General features: G+C 64.4%; 2 protein-coding genes across 3 annotated transcripts; both read left to right on the top strand.

Annotated features, from left to right (window-relative positions):
• The first annotated feature begins 73 nt into the window (after positions 1-73).
• CARD9 (caspase recruitment domain family member 9) lies at positions 74-11,924 on the top strand. Of its 2 annotated transcripts, XM_030818178.1 has the most exons (15): positions 74-264; positions 1,703-1,902; positions 2,317-2,454; positions 2,633-2,937; positions 3,077-3,256; positions 3,341-3,484; positions 3,903-4,028; positions 5,952-6,143; positions 6,489-6,530; positions 6,931-6,976; positions 8,634-8,710; positions 9,284-9,360; positions 9,445-10,342; positions 10,701-10,840; positions 11,647-11,924. In XM_030818178.1, the coding sequence occupies exons 2-13, from the start codon at positions 1,719-1,721 to the stop codon at positions 9,542-9,544; spliced, it is 1,611 nt and encodes a 536-aa protein (XP_030674038.1). In that variant the 5' UTR covers positions 74-264; positions 1,703-1,718; the 3' UTR covers positions 9,545-10,342; positions 10,701-10,840; positions 11,647-11,924. The 2 variants fall into 2 exon arrangements, with proteins under 2 accessions (XP_030674038.1, XP_030674037.1); XM_030818177.1 differs by lacking the exon at positions 74-264 and having other exon boundaries at positions 1,134-1,902.
• DNLZ (DNL-type zinc finger) lies at positions 9,817-11,924 on the top strand. The gene is made up of 3 exons (XM_030818179.1): positions 9,817-10,342; positions 10,701-10,840; positions 11,647-11,924. The coding sequence occupies exons 1-3, from the start codon at positions 9,830-9,832 to the stop codon at positions 11,813-11,815; spliced, it is 822 nt and encodes a 273-aa protein (XP_030674039.1). The 5' UTR covers positions 9,817-9,829; the 3' UTR covers positions 11,816-11,924.
• Positions 11,925-12,230: the final 306 nt, after the last annotated feature.

The following is a 12,230-nucleotide window of genomic DNA, read 5'->3' as shown; positions in this document are numbered from 1 at the left end:
GGAGGGCAGAGGACTTCCACTTCCGTCTGCCTCTTGGGGCCTCCTGGGCTGCCTGGGCTGGGCGAATCAGAAGGCAGGTCACCAGGGACTGTCCCCCTGTGGGAGGACTGGCGGGACTGTGGAGTTAAGCAGAACCCATCAGGAAGTGCACAGGCGTCCAGCGCGCTCCTCCCTCCCTGCAGCCCCGGGCAGCATCTCCCAGAGGCTCCGCGGCCCAGGCTCCTGGTGCGTCTGCAGTGCAGGTGGCTCCTGGAAGATCCTCAGGTGGGTGGGTCTGGTGCCTTTGCGAAAGGTGGCCAGGAAGGTCGGCGTCGGCCTCGTTCAGGATCCTGGCACTGATCCTCCAGAGCAGCCTGAGGCTTCCCACAGGCAGCCAGGCAGCCTCTGCCGCGCGGCCCCATCCCTTTCACGGCCACTGGGCGGAGATGTGTTCATTTCCGTGGAATTACGGTGGCAGGTGCGACCCTGGATTTCAGGCTGGGGAGGCAGGAAAGGGGCCCAGTGTTCCCAGAACTGTCCACCGTGTGGCCGGTGTTTTTATTCAGCCCCTTGTCTGTCAAAACTGTCCTCAATGGGGTGACAAAGTGCAGCGGGAAGTTGAGAAATGCCTCAAAAGACCGAGACTGGGGCAACTCCGTCTCCAGGAGCAGCGACCCAGCTCCTTTGGGCTGGAAACCAGCAGTTTCCCAGCGGGGCTGGAGGCTGCCTGAGGACCACGTGGCTGCTCCCAGCCTTGCAGTCCCAGTCCCAGAGGGAGTGGCTTTCAGCGGCTGAGGCCTCCACCACACTGGCAGAAAGGGACAGCAGTGGCTGGTCCCAACATGTGTAGTTCACTTGTTGCAGCCAGTGGGATGGGGGCCGGACCTTATCTGGGACAGGAGAAGAGTCCAGGGATTCACGGGTGCCCAGCACCTAAGAACCTGGAGAAAACACTGCAGCAGCACTCCTGGCCAGCCAAGGGCAACACTGACAGCCCCTCCCAGGGTTGCGGGGCCGGCAGGCAGTGACAGAGACACGCTCCTGTGAGCAGCTCTTCCCGGCCGGGGCAGCGACCCCGCAGCTGCGGCAGGGCTGGGTGGCCACTCTTGCATCAGCAGCAGCCGGTCGTGGAGGAGGGAGGGCACAGCCCGGGATGTGAGCAGGCGTCGGTCGGGGGAATGAGGAAGTCCCACAAGAACCGGCTCCCCCAGCTGCTGCGCTGGTGGGAGGGTCACTGGCCAACCTGCTCTCATCCAGCTTGGGCTGGCCGCAGTGCCAGGCAGTTGCCCTCAGCTCCTCCACCCATTCCCCCCATGGAGGTGGCTGCCCTTGCAGGCTCCAGGGTGTGGCGGGCAAGTCCAGGAGGCAGAGGCCAGAGGGGCTCATGCTGTGGGGGCAGTTCCTCTCTCAGACCCCATCTGCGCCTCCCCTGCTGCATATATGGGTGACATGGATGCCAACGGGCAGGAGCAAGGGCTGGGAAAGGCTGTGGAGAGGCCCTCGGCTGGTCTGGTGGGGAGCGGGTCACTGTCTCTGCCGCCTCCCTGGGGGATCCAGCGTGGGGATGGGACATGGAGCTGGGCACCTCTCCTGGATGCCCCTGGGCTGATCCCCCTCGACGTCCTGACGAGAGCCCAGGCCCAGCGTCTGAGAAGGAGCGGGAGCCAGGCCCGGGTGGGGGCAGGAGCCGGCATCACTCTCAGCGCTGCCCCACACTCCCCAGCCTGTCTGCTGAGGCCATGTCGGACTACGAGAACGATGACGAGTGCTGGAGCGTCCTGGAGGGCTTCCGGGTGACGCTTACCTCGGTCATCGACCCCTCGCGCATCACGCCCTACCTGCGGCAGTGCAAGGTCCTGAACCCCGATGATGAGGAGCAGGTGCTCAGTGACCCCAACCTGGTCATCCGCAAACGGAAAGTGGGTCAGTGTTGCCCCGCGGGCCCCAAGCCCCAAACCCGACCACGGAGTCAGCTCGGAGGTGGCTGCACACTCTGCCACCCTGACCCTCAACCCCAGGAGAGCCCCGCCTGGCTTTGCCCCTGGCCTCCGAGCGAGGCCCAACCTCAACCCTGGCATGTGGCCGCCCCATCCCCCAGCCTTTCCTGCCGGCTCGGTGCTGCCAAGAGGGGCAGCGGGGCTCCCACCGCAGTGGGGGCTCCTGAGACAGCCAAGGGGCAGGTGGGCAGCACTTGGTCCCCAGCCTAGTACCAAGATCCAGACCACAGCACACCTCATCTGCAGCCCAGCCTCCACCTGTCCCTGCCCCCGGGCCCACCCACCCCAGCCCTCTGCCTCGCCTGCGCCCCGCCCCCAGTTAGGCCTCTCTGGCCCGCAGGTGTGCTCCTGGACATCCTGCAGCGGACCGGCCACAAGGGCTACGTGGCCTTCCTCGAGAGCCTGGAGCTCTACTACCCACAGCTGTACAAGAAGGTCACGGGCAAGGAGCCGGCCCGCGTCTTCTCCATGATCATCGGTGAGTGACGGGGGAGGCGGGGCCCACAGGGGAGGTGGTGGCGGGGGGCAGGCAGTGGTGCTGGGTCCTCTGCCTGGCCCTCCTCCCTAGAAGCCCTGAGCTCCTGCCACAGCGCAGGGCGTGATGGGGCTGGGCCACCGGGGAACACGGCACCGTCTGACACTGGCCTGGCCCACAGATGCGTCCGGGGAGTCAGGCCTGACTCAGCTGCTGATGACTGAGGTCATGAAGCTGCAGAAGAAGGTGCAGGACCTGACCGCGCTGCTGAGCTCCAAGGATGACTTCATCAAGGAGCTGCGGGTGAAGGACAGCCTGCTGCGCAAGCACCAAGAGCGCGTGCAGAGGCTCAAGGAGGAGTGCGAGGCCGGCAGCCGCGAGCTGAAGCGCTGCAAGGAGGAGAACTACGCCCTGGCCATGCGCCTGGCGCACCAGAGTGAGGAGAAGGGCGCCGCGCTTATGCGGAACCGCGACCTGCAGCTAGAGGTGCGCCCGCTGCCCCCGGGGAATCAGGGCCCCCTCACCTGGCCTGGCGGGGTCTGCAGGCCGGGGCGGTCGGGGGTGGCCCCACGGGTCTGCGGTCACCGCCTGGAGGGGACAGCCGGGCTCACTGGACCTTCTGCAGATTGACCGACTCAAGCACAGCCTCATGAAGGCCGAGGACGACTGCAAGGTGGAGCGCAAGCACACGCTGAAGCTCAGGCACGCCATGGAGCAGCAGCCCAGCCAGGAGCTGCTGTGGGAGCTGCAGCAGGAGAAGGCACTGCTCCAGGCCCGGGTGCAGGAGCTGGAGGCCTCCGTCCAGGTGGGGCCGCAGGCAGGGCGGGTGCAGCCCAGGCAGGGCAGCAGGGGCCTTCCCAGCCAGACCATTGCCTTTTGCCCCCTTCAGGAGGGGAAGCTGGACAGGAGCAGCCCCTACATCCAGGTACTGGAGGAGGACTGGCGGCAGACGCTGCGGGACCACCAGGAGCAGGCCAACACCATCTTCTCCCTGCGCAAGGACCTCCGCCAGGGCGAGGCCCGGCGCCTCCGGGTAGGAGGGCAGGCGGGGAGTCGAGGCCCCTGGGGGCCAAGCCAGGCTGGGCAGGCTGAGCTCTGCCCACCCCGTGCCTGGAAGGTGGGGTGTGGAGACCCCAGTGCAGCGTCTCCACTCACCCACTCCTGGAGGCACAGTGGACAGTGCCCTCTCCTTGCCTGCCTGTCCCCCATGGCAAAGGCCGACCTCTGGGCTCACGGTGCCTGAGGCACAGCAGTGTCTGAGGCCTGCGGGAGGGCCCTGTCCTGCTGCGGTCTGGAAGTGCAGGGCTTGTAGGGGCCTGGGGACTCCTATGGCCTCTCCTGACATCCCAACTGGTCTGAACACATGCTCCTGCGCCCCTGCATGGAGTCCACCCCAAGGGCCAGAATGGGGGGCCTCAGGCCTGTGGGGGCTGAGCTGCCGCCCCCTGCAGTGCATGGAGGAGAAGGAGATGTTCGAGCTGCAGTGCCTGGCCCTGCGTAAGGACTCCAAGATGTACAAGGACCGCATCGAGGCCATCCTGCTGCAGATGGAGGAGGTCGCCATTGAGCGGGACCAGGTGGGGCCTCACAGGGGCGGGACAAAGCGCCCCACTCGCGGGTGGGCGCACCAGGGCCACAGCCCTTGAGGGCAGTTGTCAGAGGGTTTTTAATCTTTGTTATTTGTTTTTGAGATGGGGTCTTGGTATGTTATCCAGGGTGGCCTCAAACTACTGGCCTCAGGCAATCCTCCGGCCTCAGCCTCCCAAAGCGCTGGGATTGCAGGCTGAGCTGCCACACCTGGCCTGTGTTTTAAATGACAGAAGTAATACTTAACACTAAAAAAGAGTAAACTATGATGAAGTCAGTACTTCCCCACCCCAGCCTACTCTCAGGGAAAACCATGTTCAACCTTCCCCCTCCACCTTACAGACTTATCTGTCATCTATCCATCTATCTATCATCTGTCACCTATCTATCTATATATATTTTTGGTTTTGTTTTACAAAAATGGAAACATTCTGTCTTGTTTTACCAGTAGCTTTTTTTAATCTTAAAAAAAGCTTGGCTGGACGTGGTGGCTCTCGCCTATAATCCCAGCACTTTGGGAGGCTGAGGCGGGCGGATCACTTGAGCCCAGGAGTTCCACAGCAGCCTGGGCAACATGGTGAGATCCCGGCTCTACAAAAAAATACAAAAATTGGCCTGGTGCGGTGGCTCATGCCTGTAATCCCAGCACTCTAGGAGGGCGAGGCAGGCGGATCACTTGAGGTCAGGAGTTCGAGACCAGCCTGGCCAGTATGGGGAAACCCCATCTCTACTAAAAATACAAAAATTAGCCGGGTGTGGTGGCAGGTGCCTGTAGTCCCAGCTACTCAGGAGGCTGAGGCAGGAGAATCGCTTGAACCCAGGAGGCGGAGGTTGCAGTGAGCTGAGATCACGCTACTGTACTCCAGCCTGGGTGACAGAATAAGACTCCGTCTCAAAAAAAAAAACAAAAAACAAAAATTAACTGGGCGTGGTGGTGCACGTCTGTGGTCCCAGCTACTTAGGAGGCTGAGGCTGCAGCAAGTCATCATTGCGCCATTGCACTCCAGCCTGGGCCATGGGAGTGAGGCCTGCAAGGCCTCGGCGCTGCGTGCTGTGAGCTGGATGGAGCGTCGCGGGGAAAGGCTGTGTCTGCTTCCCATGCCCCGTCCCAAGTCCCATCCTGGAGGTTGTTTCCAATGGACACCATTGCTGCTTCGGCGAAATGCTGGATGGCAGTTTGTCCACGTCAGGAGCCTTAAAACGAGACTCCTGGGGCCATAAAAGAAGCCCTGGCCCCCATGAGAGCAGCCCGGGCTCAGAGCTCCTGTGGCGGCCCCACCTCAGCCTCACTCGCGCCTGGCCCACTCCAAGGCAGGGAAAAAAGGGCAGATCCAGTTGTGCCCCCATGGGGGTTGGTGTGGCTCCCAGGGCGGGGGCTCCCACAGCACTGCGCGGGAGCGCGTTGGCCAGGGATTAGGGAAGCTGCCAGCCGTTGCTCCAGTCCGGGTGGAAGGGGTTAGGTGAGGGCCTCCCAGCCTCGACTGCAGGGGTGGTCAAGCCGTCATGTTTGCACGTTCACCCCTGCACCTCAGCATCCGCAGTGAGGACAGGGGTGGTAAAGAGTGCTGCGGTCATGAAGGAGGCTTAGCTATGGACAGTCAGTGTCTCCATATCAAGCTGTATCCAAAATTTATCAAATGTGCACGTGTGGGGGTACATAGCACACGCTGTGTCCACCGGGGGTGCAGGCTTGGGAGGAGACAGAAGGGCAGCAGGGACAGCTGCCACATTTACAATCCCCCAAATGCTGACTTCATGTCCGCAGAGCACACAAAGGGAGCGGCTGTGACCAGCCTCCGCGCCCAGCGGCTTGACATCCTCCGGGGCCTCTGCTCGGAGTTGGGCGGCCGGGCCGAGGGCCCAGGGCGAGCTTGGGGGCCTCACTGAGGGTCGGCCTTGCGCTGTCCCGTCAGGCCATCGCCACGAGGGAGGAGCTGCACGCGCAGCACGCCCAGGGCCTGCAGGAGAAGGACGCGCTGCGCAAGCAGGTGCGGGAGCTGGGCGAGAAAGCGGATGAGCTGCAGCTGCAGGTGTTCCAGCGTGAGGCGCAGCTACTGGCTGTGGAGGGCAGGCTCAGGCGGCAGCAGCTGGAGACGCTCGTCCTGGTGGGCCTGGGGCCTGGGGCAGGGAGGGGAGCCGGCGGGTGGGATGCAGGGCCAGGGGAGCATGGAGCCTCAGCTCCTGGCCTTCCTGACCCAACCCTCCTCTGTGGCGGGCCCCAACCTAACCAAACCCCTCCTCGCAGTGGGGTGAGGGCACACGAGCAGCTCAGGGTCCCAGCAGGAAGTGGGGCTGCAGGGCCAGGGTGGGTCCTGGGCATGGAGGGGGCCTGGCGTGGCTGAGGGCATGCCCAGAGCTCCCTGGAGGATTCCACTCTGTGCCCTGCCCACCCTGTGCCTGGGGAGCCCTCTGCCCCCACAGCCCACCCACCCCATTTCCTATGACCACAGAGCTCCGACCTGGAGGATGGCTCACCCAGGAGCTCCCAGGAGGTGAGTGAGACTCCAGCCAGCACAAGGCTGGCCTTCTTTCACCTGGGGTCCTGGCTCAGCTGCCACCAGGCACAGCCCCACATTGCCCGTCATGTGGCCCTGCTCGGTGGGCTGGGCTGGGTGGAGGAAGAGCAGGTGGCCAAATGCTAAGGCCTCCGATGGCTCAAGGGGTAAGGTAAGGCACGGACAGTGCCCACCTCCTGGCATCCTCATGGCGGGACCTTCCTGGCCGGGCTCCCCCATGTCCGTCTGCTGGGCACCTGAGTCTCTGAGAAGCTCTGTGCAGGGGGTGACGGCAATGGCTGCACCCAGCTGAGGGCCAAGGGTTGGGGTGGGCAGTGTGGCCGGGTCCAGTCCTTGGTGGAGTGGCCTAACGGGACATCTTGCCTCTCTTCGGAAGCTCTCACTCCCCCAGGACCTGGAGGACACCCAGCTCTCAGACAAAGGTGAGGCGGGGACGGCAGTGCACCCGGAGGCCTCCCGGCTGCCCCAAGTGAGGCCCATCTTCAGCACAGGCAGCCCGTGCTGCAATGCCTGTGTCAGTCCCCACAACCCCCACTCCACAGACAGGGAAACTGGGGTTGGGGATAAGTAAAATGGTCAAGGTCACCCAGAGAACAAACTACAGAGCCCAGCTGAAACCCGGGGCCCCAGCTAGTGGGACAAGTGTCCCCTGGGGTGGAGAGTGTGGGGGTCTGGGCAGCCCCCACGGGGTGCAGAGGTGAGCAGGCCCACCGTCCCGAGTGTGTGGGGCCCCTCTGGGCAGCCCCCATGGGGTACAGATGTGAGCAGGCCCACCGTCCCGAGTGTGGGGCCCTTCTGGGCAGCCCCCACGGGGTGCAGACGTGAGCAGGCCCACTGTCCCGGCTGCTCCAAGCTTCCTCCTGGGCAGAGGGAGGTGGTAATGAGCAAACGCCCAGGTGCACAAAGCTAGAAAGTGGGGCAAGATGGGGCCCCACGTGGCTTGAGGGACAGGGCTGAACGCATGGGTGGCCAAGGGCCTGCTGTGTCCCGGTGCAGTTGGGGTAAGGCAATGGCGGGGGCTTCTAGCGGGCAGGGCAGGCCCCCTCTGCCTGTCTGGGGGAAGGACTGGGTGGCTGGCTGGGAGCAGCCCCCGAGTGCCCAGGAGCAGGCAGTGGTGATGGGGTAGGTGTTTGCTCTGAAGGTGGCGTCAGGTAGGGGTCGGGAAGGGCCCAGCAGAGGGGCCCTGGGAGGCTGCACCAGAGTTGGACGAGCTTCCTGAGTACCAGGCCGTGGCCTCCAAGCAGAGGCGGAAGGGGAAGGAGGAGCCGCAGATGGGGAAGTGAAGACCAGCGCCTTTGTCCGCAGCCCAGAACACTCGAACGTGGGGACGCCAAGCCCCCATGTAGGCACAGAGGCGAGCAGGACCCAGGAGTCCAGCTTAGGCACTGCCCCCATCCCCCTGGGTGGCTGTGGCAGGAGCAGGGGCAGGTGTGAAGGTTGGAGGGTGAGCAGGGGAGGGGCTGGCTCTAAGAAGGGACTGCCAATGGCCAGGACAGCCCCGGCCTGGCCCTCCCCACAGCGGGGCTGAGACTGGAGGTGCGTGGTTTCTGCCCAAGGGTCCTGATTCCTGGTCTGCCCAGGTCCTGGTGGGTTCTGAGGGGGTCCAGCCGCCTCAAGGTTCTCTCCCAATTGCTGCAGTACCCCTGCCCCCACCTCAGGACCCAGACAGCCACTGTAGCTGTCCCCAACTCTCTCCCCAAGGCCGCCGTGCCCACAGATGCTTTGGAGTGATGGGGGACGGTGCTGCTCAGGCCCAGGGTTTAAGATCCCCCGAGGTCTGGGAGGCCTTCCTGCCGGGGGGGCAGCCAGCTTGGGGGAGGGATGGTCACTGGCAGGAGCGTTGGGCCTGGGCTGGCATCTGGCGGCCTCCAGGAGCAATGAACGGGCAAGTGAGGCCATAAGGCCTCAGTCTCATCTACAGAAAGCAGAATCCACACTGGACCCGAGTGGGGATCCCACCAGGCCTTGGAAGACAGCCCCACATGCTGTCTGCAATGCCAGGGGGTGGGGGGTGGGGCAGCCATGCTGTACGTGGCCCGGCAGGTGCGCAGGCCCCACAGGCACGACTCTCCTTTCCAGGCTGCCTGGCCGGCGGGGGAAGCCCGAAACAGCCCTTTGCAGCTCTGCACCAGGAGCAGGTTTCGCGGACCCCCCATGTAAGGCTTCCCCGGGATGGGGTCCTCCCAGCCGTGGGCCTCAGGGTGACGGATCACAGGGAGGGTGGCTCCTCGCCCTGGGCACCCCCTGCGGTGGCCCTGACGACAGCTGAGGGGTGACCACAAGGTCTCTGCCCTCAGTGCTCGGGGTGCGGAGTCTGGGATGAAAAGTGGATCCCCCTCCTTTCTTGGGCACTGCAGCAGCCTAGAGGGGCTTTTTGGAAGTGGACGTGCCTGGTCCTGGTTTCTTGAGGGCCTTTACAGTGGATGACTAGGTGAACACAGGAGTCCTGAGAGCAAGGACCACCTCGGGCTTTGTTGTACAGACAACGGCCTGGAGCCGTGGCTTGGCCTCCTGGGTGTGTCTTGGCATCTGAAATGCAGGCTACAAACACTGGCTCACCTCCAGGGGTACAGGCGGGTCCCACAGGGCGAGCTTGGCGCTGAACTGAGGCTCTCTGGGCTCCTCGCCTCCCCACCAGTCTGCAGTTACAGGGGCCAGTGAGGGGCGCATGAGAAGGGCGGGTTCCCTCAGGGGAGCTGGCCGGAGCCTGAGCCTTCCCCCTTCTCCAGGACGCAGGCCTGAGCAGCGGGGAGCCGCCCGAGAAGGAGCGGCGGCGCCTCAAAGAGAGTTTTGAGAACTACCGCAGGTAGGCGGGCGGCCCCCAGGCTTCTCCAAAACGGGCTGGGGAGCGGCAGCCCGGTCTGCGCCTGAGACACCTGTGTCTTCGCAGGAAGCGCGCCCTCAGGAAGATGCAGAAAGGATGGCGGCAGGAGGAGGAGGACCGGGAGAACACCACGGGCAGCGACAACACCGACACTGAGGGCTCCTAACCGCAGCAGCGTAGGCCCCGACCAGGGCACACCCACCGGTCCGGCCTCCTGCCACCCGGGGTGCCGACGCCCTGGGGCGCAGACTTCCCCGAGCCGTCGCTGACTTAGCCTGGAACGAGGAATCTGGTGCCCTGAAAGGCCCAGCCGGACCGCCGGGCGTTGGGGCAGTTTGCTAAGCGGCACTCAGCTTGCGGAGGCCACGTGGGTGCTCGCCACCCCCATGCACACGCCATCTGTGTAACTTCTGGGTCTGTTCTGTTTCACCATGTAACACATAATACATGCATGCATTATAGAAGTGCTAGAAAACACAGCTGCGTAAATAAACAAACAGCACGGGTGACCCGCATTCCCGCTCGGACACTTGCGCGCGGGGCCGCGGTGTCCTCGGGGTGCCAGCTGCAAGTGGACGCAGGGCCCCATCAGGCCGCCAGGGGGCGGCAGAGCGCAGCGCGCCCCCGGTCCGTGGAACGGAAGCCCAGGAAGGCCGCTTCCGCCCGGTGCCCATTTCCAAGATGGCGGCGGGGCGGGGCCAGGGCAGGGTGGACGGAGCCGGCGAGCGGGATGCTGTGGGCTGCGCTGGGCGGCGTGCCGAGGTTGCTGAGCCGCGTGCAGCCCCGGGGGCCCTGCCTGAGGCGGCTGTGGGGCCGCGGGGCCCGTCCAGAGGTCGCGGGGAGGCGGCGGGCCTGGGCCTGGGCCTGGGGCTGGCGGCGCTCAAGCTCCGAGCAGGGGCCGGGGCCCGCGGCGGCTCTGGGGCGCGTGGAGGCGGCGCACTACCAGCTCGTCTACACCTGCAAGGTGGGCACGCGGCTGGACGGAACCGGGGACAGACCCGCACCTGGCGCTACACGCCCTGCGGGAAGAAGCTGCCCACAGGGCATGCGGGAGGGGGCGTGGTCAAGTCCCAGGAAGGGGTGCCGCCACCCCTTGGGGTTTCTGGGAGGGAGGGGGGGCGGACCATGAGGAGGGGTGGAGCCGTCCCTGGGGCGGGGCCTTCCCGTGAGAGGGCGAGGTTGGGAGTGGGTGGAGCTATCCCTCTGGGGCGGGGCCTTCCCCGGAGAGGGTGAGGTGGGTGGAGCTACCCCTAGAGGGGCGGGTCTTCCTGGGAGGGGCATGGTGGCCCTCACAACCTCACCGGCTACCCTGTCCCAGCCAGGTCTGCGGGACTAGGTCCTCCAAGCGCATCTCCAAGCTGGCCTATCACCAAGGCGTGGTCATTGTGACCTGCCCCGGCTGCCAGAACCACCATATCATCGCGGACAACCTGGGCTGGTTCTCGGACCTGAATGGAAAGAGGTGAGACCTGTACCCCAGGGCTGGGCCAGGAGTCCACCCAGAAGTACCCTGGCCTCACTGGGGGAACCTTGCCCTAGTGTTGAGGTTGATAGATCTCACCTGGGCAATCCAGCCACCTTATCAATACAAGACACACAGTTAAATGAGACTTTCCTATAAACCCTAGATAGCTTTTGAGTTTCAGTATGCCCCAAGTAGGGGGTGCGTTTTTATTTGCTAAATCTTGCCAGCCCTGTGGCCCTGCCTCCCTGCCTCTGCCTGCCCTCTGCCCTCACTGCCAGCCTTGTCCCTGTCTGGTGTTGAACTTTTTTGCCCTCTGCTGTCTTGGGGTGGCCGGCCCAGAGCAAGGCTTGGGGTGTGGACCAGGCGGTGTGGCCTGGGCCCTGGCTGCTGGGGGAGCAGTGGAGGTGGTGTCGGGAGCCTGGTCCAGGCCTTGCCTGGCCGGGAGGTCCTGGGCAGGACAGTAACAGCGACAGCAGGTCTGAGACCAGCATGCCGGGCACTTGGTGATACCTGGCCCTTGGAGCTGGGACTGTCCTCCCATCAGACCCGGGGCTGCAGACTCTTCCCTCTGGCGCACAGGGGGCAGGAGCAGGACTGGGTTCCTGAGGCGGCGCATACTGGCAGAGACACAGGGCTGATGAGGGCACACAGGCCAGCGTCTGAAGTGCCCATGTGGCCTGATGCCACAGGAGTGCTGGGCCTGGTGCTTGCAGCTCTGGCCTGGCCATGGGGCGCCCTGAGGGAACTGAAGTGCAGGGCGGGTGGGGGGCCCTGAAGAGCCATGTTGCCTCCCTGCCTCCCAGAAATATCGAAGAGATCCTGGCGGCCAGAGGCGAGCAGGTGAACCGTTTGGCAGGTGAGGGGGCCCTGGAACTGGTTCTGGAGGCTGCAGGGACCCCCACATCCACTGCTGTTCCAGAAGCGGGTGAGGATGAGGGTCCCCCCGGCCCTGGCAAGACGGAGCCGAGCTGACCCCTGTGCTCCCTGGCACTGTGGGACTTCTGCCTTCCAGAAGGATGTTTTGGCCCTGTGCCTCTCTGGACGTGGCCTGTTTTCTATCAATAAACAGACATTACTTCCAGATGCTGGGGCCTGTGGCCCTGGTGGCCTTTCTTTTTCTGGAGTTAGAACGACTGCTCTGAATCCCTGGTGCTGCTGGGTGGGACACTGGATCTGCAGGACTTCTCCCCTCACCACGGTTCCTCCTACACGGAGTCACCTTGCACTTGCCCACAGGGGCCACAGTCGTGTGGAAAGGGGGCTGGATGTGGAGTTGGAGCCCCTCCTGGTTGTTGCTGCGTGACTTTGAGCAGGTCACCACCCCCGTGAGCCTCGGTCTTCCTCTGCAAGCCCCTTGCGGTCCCCCTGGCCAGCTCTGGCGGCCTCC

This window comes from Nomascus leucogenys, chromosome 8 (assembly GCF_006542625.1).
Source record: "Nomascus leucogenys isolate Asia chromosome 8, Asia_NLE_v1, whole genome shotgun sequence".
NCBI classification, from domain to species: domain Eukaryota; kingdom Metazoa; phylum Chordata; class Mammalia; order Primates; family Hylobatidae; genus Nomascus; species Nomascus leucogenys.
Note: the sequence above shows the minus strand (reverse complement) of the source record. Positions and strands in the feature narration are given on the sequence as shown.

What these genes read in the sequence shown, in the direction of transcription:
- DNLZ (XM_030818179.1), top strand. Translation starts at nt 9,830, where the DNA reads ATGCATTATAGAAGTGCTAGAAAACACAGCTGCGTAAATAAACAAACA. An exon ending in AGCTCGTCTACACCTGCAAG is followed by an intron (nt 10,343 to 10,700) that starts GTGGGCACGCGG and finishes TGTCCCAGCCAG; the next exon opens with GTCTGCGGGACTAGGTCCTC. An exon ending in TCGGACCTGAATGGAAAGAG is followed by an intron (nt 10,841 to 11,646) that starts GTGAGACCTGTA and finishes CCTGCCTCCCAG; the next exon opens with AAATATCGAAGAGATCCTGG.
- CARD9 (XM_030818177.1), top strand. Translation starts at nt 1,551, where the DNA reads ATGGAGCTGGGCACCTCTCCTGGATGCCCCTGGGCTGATCCCCCTCGA. An exon ending in CGTCTTCTCCATGATCATCG is followed by an intron (nt 2,455 to 2,632) that starts GTGAGTGACGGG and finishes CCTGGCCCACAG; the next exon opens with ATGCGTCCGGGGAGTCAGGC. An exon ending in GCGAGGCCCGGCGCCTCCGG is followed by an intron (nt 3,485 to 3,902) that starts GTAGGAGGGCAG and finishes CGCCCCCTGCAG; the next exon opens with TGCATGGAGGAGAAGGAGAT.